This window comes from Tamandua tetradactyla, chromosome 25, assembly GCF_023851605.1.
Source record: "Tamandua tetradactyla isolate mTamTet1 chromosome 25, mTamTet1.pri, whole genome shotgun sequence".
In the NCBI taxonomy this organism is placed as follows: Eukaryota; Metazoa; Chordata; class Mammalia; order Pilosa; family Myrmecophagidae; genus Tamandua; species Tamandua tetradactyla.
In genome coordinates this window covers 27,966,731-27,987,551 of record NC_135351.1, presented here as the reverse complement: position 1 = coordinate 27,987,551, position 20,821 = coordinate 27,966,731, and the positions used below count along the sequence as shown (strand labels likewise).

The 20,821-nt window shown below is 39.4% G+C and overlaps 2 protein-coding genes across 8 annotated transcripts in view; one reads left to right on the top strand and one right to left on the bottom strand.

The window, feature by feature from the left end:
* The window catches only part of RIPOR2 (RHO family interacting cell polarization regulator 2), a 252,946-nt gene extending 233,293 nt beyond the window's left edge, over positions 1-19,653 (top strand). For 6 of the 7 annotated variants that reach the window (XM_077143797.1, XM_077143790.1, XM_077143791.1 and 3 more), the window contains 3 exons: positions 3,659-3,742; positions 6,223-6,313; positions 17,930-19,653. In XM_077143797.1, the coding sequence (XP_076999912.1) occupies positions 3,659-3,742; positions 6,223-6,313; positions 17,930-18,030 (276 nt within the window). In that variant the 3' untranslated portion in view covers positions 18,031-19,653. Of the gene's footprint in view, positions 1-3,658; positions 3,743-6,222; positions 6,314-8,258; positions 8,717-17,929 lie in introns of those variants that run through there. The other variant, XM_077143792.1, reaches the window with a different exon arrangement.
* The window catches only part of GMNN (geminin DNA replication inhibitor), a 44,806-nt gene continuing 24,718 nt past the window's right edge, over positions 734-20,821 (bottom strand). The window contains exon 7 of the mRNA XM_077143808.1: positions 734-961. Coding sequence (XP_076999923.1) covers positions 929-961 — 33 coding nt within the window. The 3' untranslated portion in view covers positions 734-928. The remainder of the gene's footprint in view (positions 962-20,821) is intronic.

The following is a 20,821-nucleotide window of genomic DNA, read 5'->3' as shown; positions in this document are numbered from 1 at the left end:
TCCCCCAAGAAGGTGTTAGAGGTTAAAAGGCAAGCAGAAAAGAGGTCTTGAAGAGCTGAAGCCCAGGCTCTAACTATTCAGGTCTAATAGAATTAAGAGCTAGTTAAGTTGTCATTATTATTTTTGCTGTAACAACCTATACCATATACCATATAACTTTGCTTTCCTTGAGAATGGAGTTGTTCACCTAGAGAACTGAAAACATATTTCCATGCATAAACTTGTACATGTATGTTCATAGGTATATTATTCATAATAGCCAAAAAGTGAAAACAACCCAAATGTCCATCTAGCTGATAAATAGATAAAATGTGGTTTATCCATACAGTGAAATATTATGATGCAACCATAAAAAGGAATGAAGTTGTAATTCATGCTACAACATGGATGAACCTTGAAAACATGATACTAAGTGAGAGGGCCAGACACAAAAAGCCACATGTTGTATGACTCCATTTATATGAAGCATTCAGAATAGGCAAACCCATAGACAGAGAGTAGATTAGTGATTGCCAGAGAGTAGGTGGGGGGGGGGGGGGGAATGGAGGTGACTGCTAGCAGTATAGGGTTTCATTCTGGGGTGATGAAAATGTTCTGGAATTAGATAGTGATGGTGGTTTGTCAATATTCCAAAAACCTCTGACTGGTCCACTTTCAAAGGGTGAATGTTATGGTGGGTGAATTATATGTCAATTAAAAAATGAAGAGAGTTGTCCTAATGAACTGAGAAAACAGAGTACGTTTAATCACAAATATCAGTGACTCCAGCAATTCTCTTCAGCGTCTCGGGAGCAATCATGGCATTAAGTGGTTGATTTTTACCTTTTACTTTCAAGCTATTTCATTTTAGGCACTCTAGTGTCATCAGATTCGGTGGTGCTCATTCTGTATAGAATATCACTCTCGATGCCGTGAGGAGTTAAATAAGTTATGAACAAACAATAGCAAAAATGTCTTCACTCTAAAGGAGATGCAATATAAAAGAGGTCATGATAGTTATCTTTTCTCCTGTAAACAAAGTATGAATACACAGATGTATTACAGATTAAAAAAATATAATATAGCTATATTTTTTGAGGGCTGGCTTTGTGCCAGCACCTTTAAAGTCCTTTGCACATGTCACCAAATTTATCATGAAAGTCCTAGGAGTGGGTTTTATTATTATTGCTATTTTGCAGATTAAGACACTTTAAATGTCTTAACAGGAAGGTTAAATAACTTGCCCAAAACCACATTAAGAAATTGAGGTACATATTAGAAATATATCTACATATATAAACACATATACATGTAAATAATGGCAATCAAGGCAATAAAAAAACAAGGAAAGTAAAAGCCCTAGGAAATCAGATCGTAGGACACTAGGAGAGCTGGCGCATTGTGGTTGGTGGAGCAGGGCCTGGGTCTAGAACACATTTTGAAGGTAATGACAAACCAGTTTTGTCAGAGAGGAGAGGAAAGTACATGGGGTTCGTTCTGGGGAGTAAAGCTCCTGGGGACCTCAGTGGGTGTGTGGTGAGAAAGAAGGCAATTAGAGGGCTAGTAAGAAGTGACTGTTTTAGGACTTTGAAAAGCCCATAATTAGGAGTTCTAATTTGATGCCAGGAAAACAAGGGGAGGCACTAAGCTCTTCTAAGAGAGGGGAGGTGGACGTGTTCACAATCCACACCACAGGCAGGGGTCCCTCCTCACTGCAGAGGCGCTGGAAGTGGAAATGCTGTTGTGATGATCCAGGCATGAGGTTAACACCAGGACAAGAATGTGGTCGTGGAACAGGAAAGCATCTAAGAAATATCAGCATGTAAATGACAGGACAATACTGGTTACTGAGTCAACAGATACTTCTTAGAATGTTTACTAGTATGGTAATCTGACTTGAGTTCTGGATTTGAAAATAAAAGTAGTTCAGGCAAATAGCAAAAAATGCAGACAGTATGACCCAATAAAATGACATTTAGTCCTTCCTTTCCACCCCGTGATTTTCAAAAGTAATTACTGCTCAGTTTTATAAGAATGAATATGATGCTAAGGTGCTTCTTACTCATTTGAATTATTATTAAATATTGAATATTTTAGAAACTACCTAAGAAGAATTAGCTTGGTAAAAATAAGAAAATTTACTTTTATGTGGTACTTTTTATACAGAGCATCATGTGCCTTGTATCACACTAAACAAATCTTAAACCCAAATCACCATCTTCTCGGTGGAACTTACTACCTTCTCCTGTCTTCCTTATATCTGTTAATAGCAACATTATTCTGCTAGTAGGTGGCTTTGAAATGTCAAATTCAGATTCGACTCCCTTCCCTTCCTTTATTCTCCTATCCAGGACCGGGATCCCCGATGGCTCTCCTGTCTTGCCCGCTTTGTTTTTACACCATTTCCCAGTGGAAGCCCTCATTAGTTGTCATACAAACTCCTGCTAGGGCACCCTGACTGTTCTGTGACCCTCTAATGATAGCTCGCTCATTCCGGAAAATCTAAAGCCCAACTCTGATTAAGTGCCTCGCTCTCCCACTCAAGCATCTTTGATGGTCCTCCTGTGTCCAGTTTTCTTAGGGTGCATTTAAAACTCCTCAGAAGCAGTTTCAGCTGGTCCTGTCTTCTGGGTTTGTCTTCTTCCCAGCCAACCTTAAAAGTCATTATTTTTCAGGTAGGCTGTACCCTCCCTGCCCACGTGGTTCTGCTAACAATGCCATTGACTCTTGCTGGAATGCCCTTTTCTCCCAACTTCCCACCTGAAACCTAACCCCTGTCAGGCTCACATGAAACATCATCATTTTAATGAAACCTACCCTGGAACTCTAGAAGCAGTCTCTTCTCCATTTGACTGACTTAGCATCTGTCACTTTCTTATAGCACCTAATATATTTCCTTTCTGCAGCTCCCTTTAACCTGTTTTAGCATTTCTACTAGACCTAAAGACCCCTTGAAAGCCAGAATCATAATTTTGTATCTTCCAACTTTGTGTCACCCTGAAGTCCTTGGTAGAAAATAAGGGATCAAGTTTTGAATAAACAAATAGCTCTTTTAACCAACATGAATTTTAATGATTTTTTTTTTTTTTTTTACTTTAAGATAGTGCAAAATATCTGCTTTTATTCAGAAGTTTATCTCAGGGAGTAAAATTGATGTATATTTCTTAAACTATTGTCAAAAGAAACAACTTACTACACACAAATTAAAGGGATTTATCTCAAGAGAACCTGCTTGAGCAGGGAGATCTGAAATGGGGAATTGAAGTGAGAATCTCAATAGCCATCTGGTCACTGTCGCTTATAAAAACACTTAGGGGATTTTTAAGTGGGAAGTTACAGTGAGTGTTAACATTTAATTTTCTTATTACATAGGAGGGTCTTATGCAATGGGGAACAGAGAGAATTTGGTTAGTATGAGATACTTACCCATTTCTGAGAGGCTGTCTCTCCTGGACCAAAACTGGCCTATTACTAAATGACTAAATGTTGCTTAAACTGGAAGTGTATTGGGTCTCAGAAGGTCCTGTCTTTGCAATCAATTGTTTTATCTTCCTTAAGTTCCTCATTATTTCTCAGAAAGGGGTTGCTCCTGGTACTGCCCAATGCAGGCAGCCATTTTCTTTTACTTAATACTATAAACAAATCAAAATGTCTTACTTGTGTCTCCTTTTTCTTTCAGGCCTTGCTCTATTACTGTGAAGCACTAACAAAGGCAAACCTCCAGCTCCAGAAGGCAGCCTGCCTGGCCCTGAAAAGCCTTAAGGTAGAGTCTGGCCACAGAGCCTTCTTGCAGTCCAGCTTGGAACAGGGCTAAGCCTGTTTTAAAGTACCTGATTTTGCAGCACTTTCATCTACTTTGCACTGCATATTAGTTCAGGTGTCTTTTGTAGCGGTATTTAGTTTCTAAAGGAAATGTCACTTGGTGTTGTTAATAAGTTTCAAAAAACAATTGTGTTTTTTAGTAATCAAGGGGAATTAGTTCACCAACATCTCCCAAAAGAGAGATGATATGGTTGCATCAATTTTTTGTGTGCAGAAAACAGCAGGGACAAATAAAATTTGCAAAAAATAAACGTTCTAAAATTCAGTTTGTCACTAAATTCTCATATCCTTCTCCACAAACTATTTTTATAAAGCAATTAACCAATCTTAATTTTGTCAGAGAGAGGTGTTAGCAAACAGTGAAAGAGCAAAATTAAATGGAAAAAAAAAGGGCTGAGAGTCCCAGCACTAAAGAGTTTACCTTTCAATAGTTAAAATACAATGTTTGACCTCCCTTAAGAGGTCAGAAAAGAGTGAGAGGGCCACACCTTGGAACTTTTTTGATGTTCAGGGTTTTTCTCTCAACTGGAAAGGCTCATGGCGAACATGGTGACATCTGCTAGCTTCCTCTCCAGGCATCTTGTTTCATGAAGCTCCCCAGATGCGTTTTCCTTCTTCATCTCCAAAGTTCTCTGGCTGCATGGACTCTTGTGGCTCTAAAGCTTTTTTCCAAAATATTTCCTCTTTTAAAGGATTCCAGTAAACTAATCAAGACCCAGTTTGGATGAGTGGAGTCACATCCCCCTCTAATCAAAAGTTAGTATCCACAACTGGATGTGTCACATCGCCATCGAGTTAATTTAATCAAGTTTCCAACCTACAGTACTGAATAGGGATTAAAAGAAACAGCTGCCTCCACAAAATGGATCAGGATTAAAACGTGGCTTTTCTAGGGTATATAATCCTTTCAAACTGGCACAGTTACCCTTCCTCAACTCCTAAAGAATCTCAGGAAGAATATTTTTGTCTTGAGAAAGCAGGGCCCCTTTCTTCTCCCTCTCCTGACTGTTCACAGGGGCTCTATCCTAAGCCCCCTTCTCCTGTAATTGCTTTCTCTGGGCACACATCTACTTCTCTGGTTTCTGTGGTCTTCTACATGCTAATCACTTCCAAAATTTCTGTTTATAGGTCTTCCCTTCCCACCTCTGTATCCAGCTTTCTGTTAAGAGATCTCCATTAGGAAGTCACCTCAAATTCTACCCATGCCCACCTCTAGTCTTCTGTACCTTAGTGAGTCCTTCTCCCACTAACTCATGCCAGAAACCTAGGGTCAGCAGTGACATCTCCCCACCAGGCCTTCCACACCCAGTCTGCCTCCCCATCTTGTGGATACCACTTCCTTAGTAGCTAGAGCCTATCTGTTCATCCCTCCCCTGCTCACACATCTGTGTCTCTCACCCGGATTAGGCTAAGCTTTCTGTCAGTCTCCCTGAGTCTCTACAGGCTTAACCCCCTTCAACCCCTCCTCTCTAATGCAGGTAGAATGCTTATACTAAAATACAAACCTTAGGACATTTCTATGGCTTCCCATGATTTAGGATAAAGTTCAAAACCTTTAACATCCTTATAAGACCCTCTTTGATATGGCCCTGCCATCTTTTCCAAACTCATCTCTGGCTACCTCTCTAGATTCTGGGCCTCTTTCCTGGGATTTATTTCCTTCTCCACTCCCTCAACCCCTTTATGCACACCTTCCCCAAACCCAAATGTGGCCAGCTGCTCTAAGATAACACTTCCTCCATGAAGACAGCCCCCGTCAGACTAGCTTATGTTCCTAGCCATGCTCTCCCCCTACTACCCTGACTTAGCCTACTGTAACAATTGTAGCCCTCATTATAGTACTTTAATTTAGTAATCTGTATTTCTATTAGATTGTAAACTCTTGAGAACAAGGACAGTGGCTTGTTCAGTGCTGAGTCTCAAATGCCTGTGCACTATCTGGCTCATAGAAAGCTCACTAAGTATTTGTAGAATATCGTTGACTTTTACTGTCCTCCTCTATTTTGGTATATAAACTAAATATCAGGAATTCTTAACTTACAGCAGTTTTGGAAACAGTGTGGTACAGTGAAAGGAGCTAGAAGTGGATTCTATTCTGGGAAAGCAGCCTACTTTTTTCACTTCTCTAGACCTGGAGTCCTCTGTGAAATGAGGAATTTCACTCATCAGAGCTCCAGCAGATAAAATTCCTGGTTCCAGCCCAGGAAATTCCAGTACAGTACATCTGGAGGGAGCCCAGAAATCTGTACTTTTTATTATTTTTATTAAGAAATCTGTACTTTTAAAAGAACTCCTTAAGTGATCCTGGCACTCTGCTAGGTTTGGAAAGGCCTTGATAAGATGGTTTTTAAGGCCCCTACCAGCTCTGAAATGGTACCTCTCATGTAACCCCAACGTTATTTTATTACTTTTCTCCCCTAGGCTACTGAAAGCATTAAAATGCTGGTGACATTGTGTCAGTCTGATAATGAAGAAATCAGAAATGTGGCTTCAGAAACTCTCTTGTCTCTTGGTGAGTTTATTTTGTTTGTTTGTTTTTTACATTTTTGTATACTTCTGACAATCTCAGAAGGAACTGAAGGAAAAGTTTCATGTATCTCATAGCAAAGATAGGTTTTTTCCCCCATAGGCCATCTATCCACAAACACACACACACACACACACACACACACACACACACACACACACACACACTGTATAGGGAACTGATTGATGTCTGTCTCTCCCCAACTTCCCCTTCTAGCTTTCTGGATGTTGAGGGCTGCTCTCTGGGGCCATTCTAGATGGGTTAGTCAGTCTTTGCATTTGGAATCAAGAACACAGAAGTCAAACCATAAAGCAGAGGCACTAATGAGGAATCGATGTTAGATTGCCAGCCTAGGGTTGGCATTACGCCTGGAGGACAGTGATTGAGGTATCAGGGGTGCAGCCCCCAGGGATGCCATAACCCCAGGTGCCTCAGCCCCATCCTGAATCTCAGGCTAACCTCAGATTGCCCTGTTGATGTGTGCCCACCTTCGCCCTGACACCAAGGAAAATAATTTAAGTACTTATTTTACCCTGGAATATCTAGATAACCCATCTACTTCACTCCACCCTATAAAAATTCAGGCCTAGCTTGTTTCATACTTTTTTTCCTTGGGAGCTGGAGGGAGTTGGAAATAGCTCTGTATTTTTAAAAAGTCTAAGTAGGAGTTGTAAATAACTTTATTGCTACAACACGCTCTTATAATGCAGAGCTGAACTGCTGGAAGTCTTTAAACATAAGCCAGTCAATAATACTGTTTGGAGTAAAGCCACCCTCGTTTGACTATAGGACCTTAAAAATATGAAGGGGAATCTTATGGTGATTTATGGTCACCATGAAAATTGCATTCGTTGTCAAGTGTTCTTTCCTACTGTTACTGGTTTAATAAGGCTACTTTCTGCTATTAAATATATCATTTGTCACATAGAAATCTTAGCCAGCATATGTTTGTTTGAAGAATAAAACAGCTATTTCTTATATCTGTTTTAGGCATAGAAAGTATTTAATTCCCTAAAAAATGTACCCAGGGTTTTAGTTATCCCTTAGTGTTCCAACAGTGAAGGTATGCAAACGTTTTGTAAAGCAGATCCAAACAATGCTTATATTTCTAATGTAGTCTGAAGAAGCTTATCCCTACTGAATGTTCTCCAAGATTCACTGCAGCCACACAAACGGTAGCATCTCCAAGAGTGATTCCATACCTGCCTCACCTTAACTCTTTTTTAATTTACTTCTAACTCTTGACACACTGCTCCCCCCAGCGCTGCACCTCACACCACCATCCATGGTTCACAGCCTCGGCTGCACATTAGAATCGCCAGGAAGCTTCACAACATATCCACCTCTGGGTTCCACCCCCAAAGAATCTATTTAATTTAACTGGTCTGAGGTATGTGTTGGTATCAGGACATTTAAAAGCCTCCTGAGTGATTCTAATATGCAACAAAGTTTGAGAACCGCCCTCCCCCGAACACAATGTTGTGAGTCTCCTTTGACCTTGATACATAATACTGGGGAAAGTTTATCTCACAGAAATGACTGAATTAATATGGTGAAAACAATATGTATAATGGAAATGGATAAGAGAGAAATCCTGTGATAAAGGGTTGGGAGTTGTTGCAGGTACTCCAGGGGTCTCAGGGAAGCCGCTATTTACCAACCAGTGTGGAATTATTTCAATATTTTAATCTAGAGCTATCCAATAGAACACTCAGGGTGATTGGAATGTTCTAGATCTGCCCTGTCCGATATGGCCTCCCCTAGTCATATGTGGCTATTGAGTGTTTCCAACATGGCTACTGCGCCTGAGGAACTGAAGTTTTAATTTTACTTCATTGTAATTGTCATTTAAATTTAAATAGCCACATGGGGAAGGTGGCTGCCACAGTGGGCAGAGCTGTTTTAACCATAGCTATGGCCATTCCAGCAGGTCCCAGCTGAACCTCAGTCCTGCTTGAATCACCCTGCCTGATGCCCCCAAGTTTGGTCTTTCCTCTCCCACTGGGCAGTTAAAGGCCTAAATACAGGAGGAGCCAACACTTATCAAAACCTGCTGAAAAGTGAACGCTAATGAGGAGTGAGATGCCCTGAGAGCATCTGGTGTCGCTGCATGTCATCGGGCCCACAGCAGAGGGCTTGCCGGGCTCCGTGTGGATTCCCTCATTCACTCCTCCCGAGAGCCCCACGAGGGAGCAGGAGTGGTGAGGTTGTGTGACTTGCCCGAGTCATCGAGACCCAGTGGGAGAGGAAAGGAGAAGGAGCCCTGACCCCCCAGACCACCTGGAACTCTGTGGGACTCTAGTGGAGGGACGCAACACCTCTAAACTGGAATCCACCCACGGACTGGGTGTCAGTGCTGAGAGCAGCCCGCTATTAGTCTCACTCAGCGGCCTGGGGCCCAGCGGGCGGGTGGGCGGGCGGAGAGCAGGTAGTGGACCCGGCTAAGCCGCGCTCTGTCCCTCCGCCTCCTCTGCCGTCCACCGGAAAGCTGCTGCTCTGATCTATTTTATGTATCAGGGCTTTGCATAAGTATCTCATTTCAAAAAAGGGTCCTTCTCCAGAAACTGAAACCTGCTGAACTAGGGGGGAAAAATAGCATGTGCCTCAGAGACTAACAAAAATCTCTAAAATTTAGGATCTTTTGCCCTTAGGAGTTACTGCAAAGTTCTTTTAAAGACAGGCAGTTCTTGACCTTTTTTTTTTCTTACCTTAGGTTATGTACTTTTTATAAACATATTTTTTATTGTGATAATATATGAGTAAAACAGAATTTGCCATTTTAATTATTTTTAAGTGTTCAATTCAGTGATATCAATTACATTTATAATGATGTGCTACCAACACCATCCCTTGCCAAAACTTCATCACCCCAAGCAAAAATTCTGTTCTCATTAAGCAATAACTGCCCACAAATCTCTACTTTTGTATCCGGTATATCCCTAAAAAAGTTAAATGTGCAAAAATAAAACAAAATAAAAACAGACTTTTGATTTACTTACAGGCTTGTTTCTAGCCTAAAATATTCTAAAATCGTTATTACACCCATTTGTTTAAAACCCACTCATGCCAATATTTCCAGCATTTCATGGATCTTTTTCTTTACTGTTTTTTCCTTCACAATTGAACATTAGTCCAGTGAACTTTTGATTGAACACAATTAATTATTGCCATCTTTGCCTCAATTGTATTAAATGTATGAAAAGTCTGTTTCTTGTCACTGATATCAGTACTTTCATTTTCCCATTTTTCTTTTCATTTTTTTCAAAATAGGAAAATCGGAATAAAATATTCAAATAATTTACAAATACATCTTGGCTGTGCAAAGGTGGTGCTACTAGACGATAAAGACTAAGATAGTATAATCTAGGAATGCCTAGAGTATACAATGATAGTGACTAAATGTACAAATTAAGAAATATTTTTAAAAAAATGTTTTTGCATGAGGAAGAACAAAGAAATGTCAATATTGCAGGGTGTTGAAAATAGATGGTAATTCATATTTTAAAACTTTAATTTACATGTGAGACTAAAGAAAAAAATGTTTATTTGGTACAAAATTTATATTTTGACTAGTGTATTTCCTGATATAACATATGAACAGTATAAATGAATACCATAAGTACATGGAACCTTGAATAGGGCATGAGATTTTTTTTTCTCTCTTTTTTTTTTATTAATTAACGGAAAAAAAGAAATAAACCCAACATTTAGAAATCATACCATTCTACATATGCAATCAGTAATTCTTAACATCATCACATAGATGTATGATCATCGTTTCTTAGTACATTTGCATTGGTTTAGAAGAACTAGCAACACAACAGAAAAAGATATAGAATGTTAATATAGAGAAAAAAAATAAAAGTAATAATAGTAAAAAAAAAAAACAAACCTATAGCTCAGATGCAGCTTCATTCAGTGTTTTAACATGATTACTTTACAATTAGGTATTATTGTGCTGTCCATTTTTGAGTTTTTGTATCTAGTCCTGTTGCACAGTCTATATCCCTTCAGCTCCAATTACCCATTATCTTACCCTGTTTCTAACTCCTGCTGGTCTCTGTTACCAATGACATATTCCAAGTTTATTCTCGAATGTCGGTTCACATCAGTGGGACCATACAGTATTTGTCCTTTAGTTTTTGGCTAGACTCACTCAGCATAATGTTCTCTAGGTCCATCCATGTTATTACATGCTTCATAAGTTTATCCTGTCTTAAAGCTGCATAATATTCCATCATATGTATATACTCAGTTTGTTTAGCCACTCTTCTGTTGATGGACATTTTGGCTGTTTCCACCTCTTTGCTATTGTAAATAACGCTGCTATAAACATTGGTGTGCAAATGTCCGTTTGTGTCTTTGCCCTTAAGTCCTTTGAGTAGATACCTAGCAATGGTATTGCTGGGTCGTATGGCAATTCTATATTCAGCTTTTTGAGGAACCACCAAACTGCCTTCCACAGTGGTTGCACCATTTGACATTCCCACCAACAGTGGATAAGTGTGCCTCTTTCTCCACATCCTCTCCAGCCCTTATCATTTTTTGTTTTGTTGATAATGACCATTCTGGTGGGTGTGAGATGATATCTCATTGTGGTTTTGATTTGCATTTCTCTAATGGCCAGGGACATTGAGCATCTCTTCATGTGCCTTTTGGCCATTTGTATTTCCTCTTCTGGTAGGTGTCTGTTCAAGTCTTTTTCCCATTTTGTAATTGGGTTGGCTGTCTTTTTGTTGTTGTTGAGTTGAACAATCTCTTTATAAATTCTGGATACTAGACCTTTATCTGATATGTCATTTCCAAATATTGTCTCCCATTGTGTAGGCTGTCTTTCTACTTTCTTGATGAAGTTCTTTGATGCACAAAAGTGTTTAATTTTGAGGAGCTCCCATTTATTTATTTCCTTCTTCAGTGCTCTTGCTTTAGGTTTAACGTCCATAAAACCGCCTCCAATTGTAAGTTTCATAAGATATCTCCCTACATTTTCCTCTAACTGTTTTATGGTCTTAGACCTAATGTTTAGATCTTTGATCCATTTTGAGTTAACTTTTGTATAGGGTGTGAGATATGGGTCTTCTTTCATTCTTTTGCATATGGATATCCAGTTCTCTAGGCACCATTTATTGAAGAGACTGTTCTGTCCCAGGTGAGTTGGCTTGTCTGCCTTATCAAAGATCAAATGTCCATAGATGAGAGGGTCTATATCTGAGCACTCTATTCTATTCCATTGGTCGATATATCTATCTTTATGCCAATACCATGCTGTTTTGACCACTGTGGCTTCATAATATGCCTTAAAGTCAGGCAGCGTGAGACCTCCAGTTTCATTTTTTTTTTCCTCAAGATGTTTTTAGCAATTCAGGGCACACTGCCCTTCCAGATAAATTTGCTTATTGTTTTTTCTATTTCTGAAAAATAAGTTGTTGGGATTTTGATTGGTATTGCATTGAATCTGTAAATCAATTTAGGTAGGATTGACATCTTAACTATATTTAGTCTTCCAATCCATGAACACGGTATGCCCTTCCATCTATTCAGGTCTTCTGTGATTTAACAGTTTTTTGTAGTTTTCTTTATATAGGTTTTTTGTCTCTTTAGTTAAATTTATTCCTAGGTATTTTATTCTTTTAGTTGCAATTGTAAATGGGATTCGTTTCTTGATTTCCCCCTCAGCTTGTTCATTACTAGTGTATAGAAACGCTACAGATTTTTGAATGTTGATCTTGTAACCTGCTACTTTGCTGTACTCATTTATTAGCTCTAGTAGTTTTGTTGTGGATTTTTCCGGGTTTTCGACGTATAGTATCATATCGTCTGCAAACAGTGATAGTTTTACTTCTACCTTTCCAATTTTGATGCCTTTTATTTCTTTTTCTTGTCTAATTGCTCTGGCTAGAACCTCCAACACAATGTTGAATAATAGTGGTGATAGTGGACATCCTTGTCTTGTTCCTGATCTTAGGGGGAAAGTTTTCAATATTTCCCCATTGAGGATGATATTAGCTGTGGGTTTTTCATATATTCCCTCTATCATTTTAAGGAAGTTCCCTTGTATTCCTATCTTTTGAAGTGTTTTCAACAGGAAAGGATGTTGAATCTTGTCAAATGTCTTCTCTGCATCAATTGAGATGATCATGTGATTTTTCTGCTTTGATTTGTTGATATGGTGTATTACATTAATTGATTTTCTTATGTTGAACCATCCTTGCATACCTGGGATGAATCCTACTTGGTCATGATGTATAATTCTTTTAATGTGTTGTTGGATACAATTTGCTAGAATTTTATTGAGGTTTTTTGCATCTATATTCATTAGAGAGATTGGTCTGTAGTTTTCTTTTTTTGTAATATCTTTGCCTGGTTTTGGTATGAGGGTGATGTTGGCTTCATAGAATGAATTAGGTAGTTTTCCCTCCACTTCGATTTTTTTGAAGAGTTTGAGGAGAGTTGGTACTAATTCTTTCTGGAATGTTTGATAAATTCACATGTGAAGCCATCTGGTCCTGGACTTTTCTTTTTAGGAAGCTTTTGAATGACTAATTCAATTTCTTTACTTGTGATTGGTTTGTTGAGGTCATCTATTTCTTCTTGAGTCAAAGTTGGTTGTTCATGCCTTTCCAGGAACCCGTCCATTTCATCTAAATTGTTGTATTTATTAGCGTAAAGTTGTTCATAGTATCCTGTTATTACCTCCTTTATTTCTGTGAGGTCAGTAGTTATGTCTCCTCTTCCATTTCTGATCTTATTTATTTGCATCCTCTCTCTTCTTCTTTTTGTCAATCTTGATAGGGGCCCATCAATCTTATTGATTTTCTCATAGAACCAACTTCTGGTCTTATTGATTTTCTCTATTGTTTTCAATTTCATTTATTTCTGCTCTAATCTTTGTTATTTCTTTCCTTTTGCTTGCTTTGGGATTAGTTTGCTGTTCTTTCTCCAGTTCTTCCAAGTGGACAGTTAATTCCTGCATTTTTGCCTTTTCTTCTTTTCTGATATAGGCATTTAGGGCAATAAATTTCCCTCTTAGCACTGCCTTTGCTGCGTCCCATAATTTTGATATGTTGTGTTTTCATTTTCATTCGCCTCGAGGTATTTACTAATTTCTCTTGCAATTTCTTCTTTGACCCACTTGTTGTTTAAGAGTGTGTTGTTGAGCCTCCATGTATTTGTGAATTTTCTGGCACTCCGCCTATTATTGATTTCCAACTTCATTCCTTTATGATCCGAGAAAGTGTTGTGTAAGATTTCAATCTTTTTAAATTTGTTAAGACTTGCTTTGTGACCCAGCATATGGTCTATCTTTGAGAATGATCCATGAGCACTTGAGAAAAAGGTGTATCCTGCTGTTGTGGGATGTAATGTCCTATAAATGTCTGTTAAGTCTAGCTCATTTATAGTAATATTCAGATTCTCTATTTCTTTATTGATCCTCTGTCTAGATGTTCTGTCCATTGATGAGAGTGGTGAATTGAAGTCTCCAACTATTATGGTATATGTGTCTATTTCCCTTTTCAGTGTTTGCAGTGTATTCCTCACGTATTTTGGGGCATTCTGGTTCGGTCCATAAATATTTATGATTGTTATGTCTTCTTGTTTAATTGTTCCTTTTATTAGTAGATAGTGTCCTTCTTTGTCTCTTTTAACTGCTTTACATTTGAAGTCTAATTTGTTGGATATTAGTGTAGCCACTCCTGCTCTTTTCTGGTTGTTATTTGCATGAAATATCTTTTCCCAACCTTTCACTTTCAACCTATGTTTATCTTTGGGTCTAAGATGTGTTTCCTGTAGACAGCATATAGAAGGATCCTGTTTTTTAATCCATTCTGCCAGTCTATGTCTTTTGATTGGGGAATTCAGTCCATTAACATTTAGTGTTATTACTGTTTGGATAATATTTTCCTCTACCATTTTGCCTTTTGTATTATATATATCATATCTGACTTTCCTTTTTTCTACACTCTTCTCCATACCTCTCTCTTCTGTCTTTTCATATCTGACTCTAGTGCTCCCTTTAGTATTTCTTGCAGAGCTGGTCTCTTGGTCACAAATTCTCTCGGTGACTTTTTGTCTGAGAATGTTTTAATTTCTCCCTCTTTTTGAAGGACAATTTTGCGGGATATAGGAGTCTTGGTTGGCAGTTTTTCTCTTTTAGTAATTTAAATATATCATCCCACTGTCTTCTAGCTTCCATGGTTTCTGCTGAGAAATCTACACATAGTCTTATTGGGTTTCCCTTGTATGTGATGAATTGTTTTTCTCTTGCTGCTTTCAAGATCCTCTCTTTCTCTTTGACCTCTGACATTCTAACTAGTAAGTGTCTTGGAGAACACCTATTTGGGTCTAATCTCTTTGGGGTGCGCTGCACTTCTTGGATCTGTAATTTTAGGTCTTTCATAAGAGTTGGGAAATATTCAGTGATAATTTCTTCCATTAGTTTTTCTCCTCCTTTTCCCTTCTCTTCTCCTTCTGGGACACCCACAACACGTATATTTGTGCGGTTTATATTGTCCTTGAGTTCCCTGATACCCTGTTCAAATTTTTCCATTCTTTTCCCGATAGTTTCTGTTTCTTTTTGGAATTCAGATGTTCCATCCTCCAAATCACTAATTCTATCTTCTGTCTCTTTAAATCTATCATTGTAGGTATCCATTGTTTTTTCCATCTTTTCTACTTTATCCTTCACTTCCATAAGTTCTGTGATTTGTTTTTTCAGTTTTTCTATTTCTTCTTTTTGTTCAGCCCATGTCTTTTTCATGTCCTCCCTCAATTTATCAGTTTCGTTTTTGAAGAGGTTTTCCATTTCTGTTCGTATATTCAGCATTAGTTGTCTCAGCTCCTGTATCTCATTTGAACTATTATTGGTTTGTTCCTTTGACTGGGCCATATCAATTTTCTGAGCATGATCCATTATCTTCTGCTGGCGTCTAGGCATTTAGTCAGATTTCCCTGGGTGTTGGACCCAACAGGTTGAAAGATTTTTCTGTGAAATCTCTGGGATCTGTTTTTCTTATCCTGCCAAGTAGGTGGCGCTCGTGGCACACGTTTGTCTGTGGGTCCCACCAGTAAAAGTTGCTGTGGGTCCTTTAGCTTTGGAAAACTCTCGCCGTGGGGGAGGTTCGCCAGCCGAAGCGGCTTGGAAGAGTGCCAGCCGGCCCGGGGGTCCGAACGTGGGGAGGGTCACCGGCTGCCACAGCCCGGGAGAGCGCCTGTCCGAATTTCCTAGTCGACCCGGGGCGCCAAGCGTGGCAGGAGGGTGCCAGCCGCTGCGGCCTGGGAGAGTGCACCGTTCCCAGCCGGACCGGAGAGTCACGTGTTTGGAAGGGACCCCCCCGGTCACCGTTCTCCACGGCCTGGGGATTTCTGATCCAATTCTCAGTTGGTCCTGGGGGCCGCACGTGGTGGGGGGCGCCAGCTGCTGTGGCTTGAGGGGACCGCCTGCCCAATTCTACCAGCTGGCCTGGGAAGGAGGAGGGGAGGGACTCCGGCCGCTTGCCACCCCACCCAGGGAAGCCCGCGCCCCTCGGCGATCTCACCGGAGCGGGTTCTCCCAGGCAGTCAGCCGTTCCAGGATGGGGTACGCTGTCTTTTTTATCTCTGTCGTGGCTCCGGGAGCTGTTCTGTATCATTTCTACTCCCCTAGTAGCTGTTCTGGAGGAGGAAAGATGAGGATGGCAAGGCTGTCGAGGACGGTGGTGGAGGAGCCGGTGAAGGCAGAAGAGGGCACGGTGGTGGTTGGAGAGCCGCTGGAGTAGGAGGAGAAAGGGAAGGATAAGATGGCAGATGGAGCGCCGCCGGAGAAAGAGGAAGAGGAGGGCTAGATGGCGGCGGGAGCGCCGCCGGAGAAAGAGGAAGAGGAGGGCTAGATGGCGGCAGGAGCGCCCGCGGAGGAGGGGGAAGAGGAGAGCTAGATGGTGGCGGGAGTGCCGGCGGAGAAGGGGGAAGAGGAGGGCTAGATGGCCAGGGCATGAGATTTTGTAGGTTTGTCCAGAGTGGTGCCCTGATAAATCCTGGAGTGATTTGAACAGTGAATAAAAAAAGTATTTGCAAAATCCCCTTGGGAGAATGGCGAGAAAGAGGCCAGCTTCCCCATTTGGAGAATTCCTGATATTTTCACAAGCAGTGGAGACAACCAAATCAATAGGGCAAGCCCTCAATCTTGGGGTTTGTTCATCTGAAAGTTACCCTCACAAAGGATAGACTAAGCCTACTTAAAATCAGGCCTAAGTGTCACTCCCAGAGATCCTCTTTTGTGGCTCAGATGTGGCCTATCTGTCAGTCAACAGAGCAAGCAGACTCACTGCCCTTACCCTCTCTATGTGGGACATGACTCCCAGGGGTATAAATCTCCCTGACAACGTGGGACAGAAATCCTAGAATGAGCTGAGACTCAGCATCAAGAGACTGAGAAAATCTTCTCCACCAAAAAGGGGAAGAGAGAAATGAGACAAAATAAAGTGTCAGTGGCTGAGAGATTTCAGAGTCGAGAGGTTATCCTGGAGGTTATTTCTTATGCATTATATAGAGATCCCCTTTTTACTCTAAAGTGTATTAGAGAGGCTAGAGGGAAGTGTCTGAAACTGTAGAACTGTGTTCCAGTAACCATGTTTCTTGAAGATGAATGTATAATGATGTAGTTTTCGCACTGTGACTGTGTGATTGTGAAAACCTTGTGTCTGATGCTCCTTTTATCTATGATATTGACAGATGAGTAAAACATATGGATTAAAAATAAATAAATAATAGGGGGGAACAAATGTTAAAATAGAGTAGATTGAAATACTAGTGAACAATGAAAGGGAGTGTAAGGTGTATAGAAAAAATAAGGGGGAACAAAGTTTGAAATCTATTGAGTAGATGGAAAAACCTAGTGGTCAGTGAGAGGGAGGGGTAAGGGGTATGGTATGTGTGAGTTTTTTCTTTTTACTTGTTATTTCTTTTTATGGGGTGATACAAATGTTCTAAAAAATGATCATGGTGATGAATATACTACTATGTGATGATATTGTGAGCCATTGATGGCACAGAATATTTGTATGTTAAGAATGTTCACATTTGTATGTTGTTTTGGTTTGATAATACAAAATAAATTAAATTTTAAAAAACACTAAAAAAAAGATAGTACTACTGACAAAACTGAACTAACTGTTTGCTGGCAGATAGTGCCACCGTGTATTTATACAATAGTCTTTTTTAACCTGAGGCTTGAAAGCCTAAATTAAACCTTTATAAAAGATCATTTGGATGTAACAGTTATAATGTATGCCTATGTAAAAGTGTAATGCTGAAGTCGAGTCAGCCATATTGAAATCCCTAATGCACTTAAAATAGAATCCATATGATTGTATCAATTATGTGAAATTATTGATACAAATGGCCATAAGTTCTTCTACTCTGTTTCATACCCTGGCATTCTGACATGAGCTCAAAAGTTCGTTTGTTCCAAATAGTACCTAGAAAATAATAATATAATTAAGAATAAAATAAGGTGCTTTTCTAAAATTTAGCAATCCATACCTAAACTAAACTGATATTTATTATTTTGAGTGCTGAATTAAAAGTTAAATTTAGATAGGTATGATGATTACTGTGTGTCTCTAGGAGAAGACGGGCGGCTGGCGTACGAGCAGCTGGACAAATTTCCTCGAGACTGCGTTCAAGTTGGAGGTCGCCATGGAACTGAAGTCACTTCGGCCTTTTAATTGCAGTGACTCTGCCTGACAGCTCACTGGCTTAATATCTGGTCATTTTACCCAGGATGGTGCTGTGATTTCACTGGAACATGATTAAAACTTGAAGAGTTCTGCTGAAGTTGTCTGGAAATGTAATATGGTATAGAAAAGAATTTAAAGTTTATTTTTACAGTACCTATCTACTTTTTCCTTTGGCCAATAGGATCAGACTATGTAGAATTCAGTAGACTACACTGTTGATTATTTCTGACAATCCTTAGAAGAGTCCTTCTTATCTAATATGTATGGGATTTGAAAATAGCCATCTTTGTACTTTTTTGAAAGTTCTATAAGCTGGAATTAGTTACGTGATACTTTGATAAACATCACATGCCTTGCAGTTTTTCTCTGTCGTGTTCTCAGGGTTGAGTGGCCCCCTTAGCTCCCTAATTTTACTGTAAATGCAAAGCACAAAAAATGATTTCTTCAAATAATAGTTTGCCTGCAGACCTTGGAGGAGTGACCCATTGTAACAGTTTAATTTTTTTTAATTTATTTTTTTAAAACCCCCCACTATTTTGTTTCTTGTCTCCATCTTGGAAACTTCAGTTCATATTTTCATTATTGTAAAAAGATAGGTGGATGACTAAAAAGTACCTTATTAAGATTACATCCATACTCTTTTTTTTTTTACATCCATACTCTTAAATAAAGAAAAAACTCAAAGCTTATGCTTCTTTTATATTAAAGAGAGCCATTATTTTACAGTACTCTTGCTGAGAGGTTCTTTGCTGCTAAGACAAGTCAAAACAAAAGTCATGAGTTCAGACAGCCGTGGTGCTCATTGAGATGGAAGAACTTGGAAGTTGAAAGAATCTTAACAGGGTGAGGGTGGAGGGACATTACAGGGTGGTCCTTGCTTCTGTAGGAAAGGCTGTGAGATTGGAAAGCAGAGAGAAGCCCTGAGCTGACGGCTGCCCCAGAGGAAGCATTCACCACTGGGTAGGCTCCTGGCCCAGTAGTTAAAACAACAACTCCTGCTACTGCTTCAGTTCAGGATAGCAAGTGCATTAAAGTACAAGACTGTTAGTAGCAGTAACTTTTCTTCCTCTTAAGAGTGTACAAGGTGGGGTATGCCAAGGTATCAAAGTAATACATGGGTGTAATTAAAACTGGGATCTCCACTGTACTATGGGACATGTTTGTATAAAAATATCATTTAGATGTCATTTTAAATATTTACATTTTAGTAAGACTTTCTAAAGGACTCATGTCATTTTAAAGTGAAAACTGTTTGCCAGGCTTCCTGGCCAATAGTTGTTTTGACTGTGAAGTTATAATGTATATTTTTGTATATTTATAAATATTATATATATGCATATATCCTTCATTTTAAAGGTACATTGTACAGACTATAATACTATTAAATGATTGAAATGGCTTTTTACAGAAAGTCAAATCAGAGATGTTACAGTGGGTTTTTATTTGTTTGTTTTTTTAATATTTTGAATATTGCATGAGTGATCCATTCCATATCTTTTGTATTCACTTCTGCATTTTTGGTCGGGTTGGGGGGGTACTTTTAGTTTTGTGGCATTTGTATTCATCACTCTTTCAATTGTGTAAGCTAAAATAAAAATTATTTTTTAATTACTCATCTCATGTACAGAGGATTGCATTTTTTACATGCCCTTCTTGATTGGTATTTATACAACACACTCCTCATTCTCAACCTGAGTTAATTCTTGTCTTGAAATTCCTTCAACTATAAATGGGGATAATAATACTTACCTCTCAGGTTAAGTGGGAAAAAATGAGCTGAGCTTCTGAGTTGTGGTCTCCATGAAAGAAACTGTAAGTGCCTCACAGCCCAGGAGAGCCCTCATCGTGTGAATATGCGCCCAGCCCCAAACCTATCAGCATGACACAAAGGCACCCCTAACATTCAACACTAAAAATAAGTATTTACTGAGTGACTCCTTAAATACCAATAATTGCTTTTACTGAGTCGGCAGCCAAACACTTTTGATTTTGAGAAAGTTCTGCCATCTTCGTGCAGGGAACAATGTTGTTTGCTAAACCCAGCTCTCTAAGTTTTCATTTATTTGGCAAGCATTTATCAAATACTCGTCATGAATAAAGTATGTACCAGGGACTGTTCTTGGCACTGGAGATTCAGCAGCAACAAGAAAACAGGCAGACACAGACTGTTGCCTGTACAGGCTTCTCTCCTGCCAGGGGCACAGTAAGGCAGGCAAGTGGAATAACGATTGCACGAAATTGGAGGCCTGGGAAGGGCAAAGATGACAAGTGTAAAGAGAGTGGTCAGGGGAGACTTTGCTGAGAAAATTACATTTGAGGACCGACCTGAGGAAGGGGTAGGGCGAGCCAGGTCTGTGGGAACAGCTTTCCAGGAAGAGGGAACAAGGGCATGCTTGGTATTTTAGATTTTGCAGTAGCCATATTTTTATTTTAAAAAGTAAAAAAAGGACAGAAGTTACTTTTAATAACACTTTATAACCCAAAATGCCTAAAATAGCATTTCAACAAGTAATAAATATAAATATTAATATTTTCCATTCTCTTTTTTCCAGATAAGTCTTTGAAATCCACTGTGCATTTTACATTTATAGCACATCTGAATTTAGGCTAGTCACATTTCAAGTGCAGAAAAGCCACATGATGCTAGGGTTGCCGTCCTGGACAGTACAGGACTATATTTCCCAAATTGTCCCAGTAATACCCTTTATAGCAGCTACACACACATGCATGTGCATACACACACATGTGTACTGTGCATACAAGATGCAACCAAGGAATA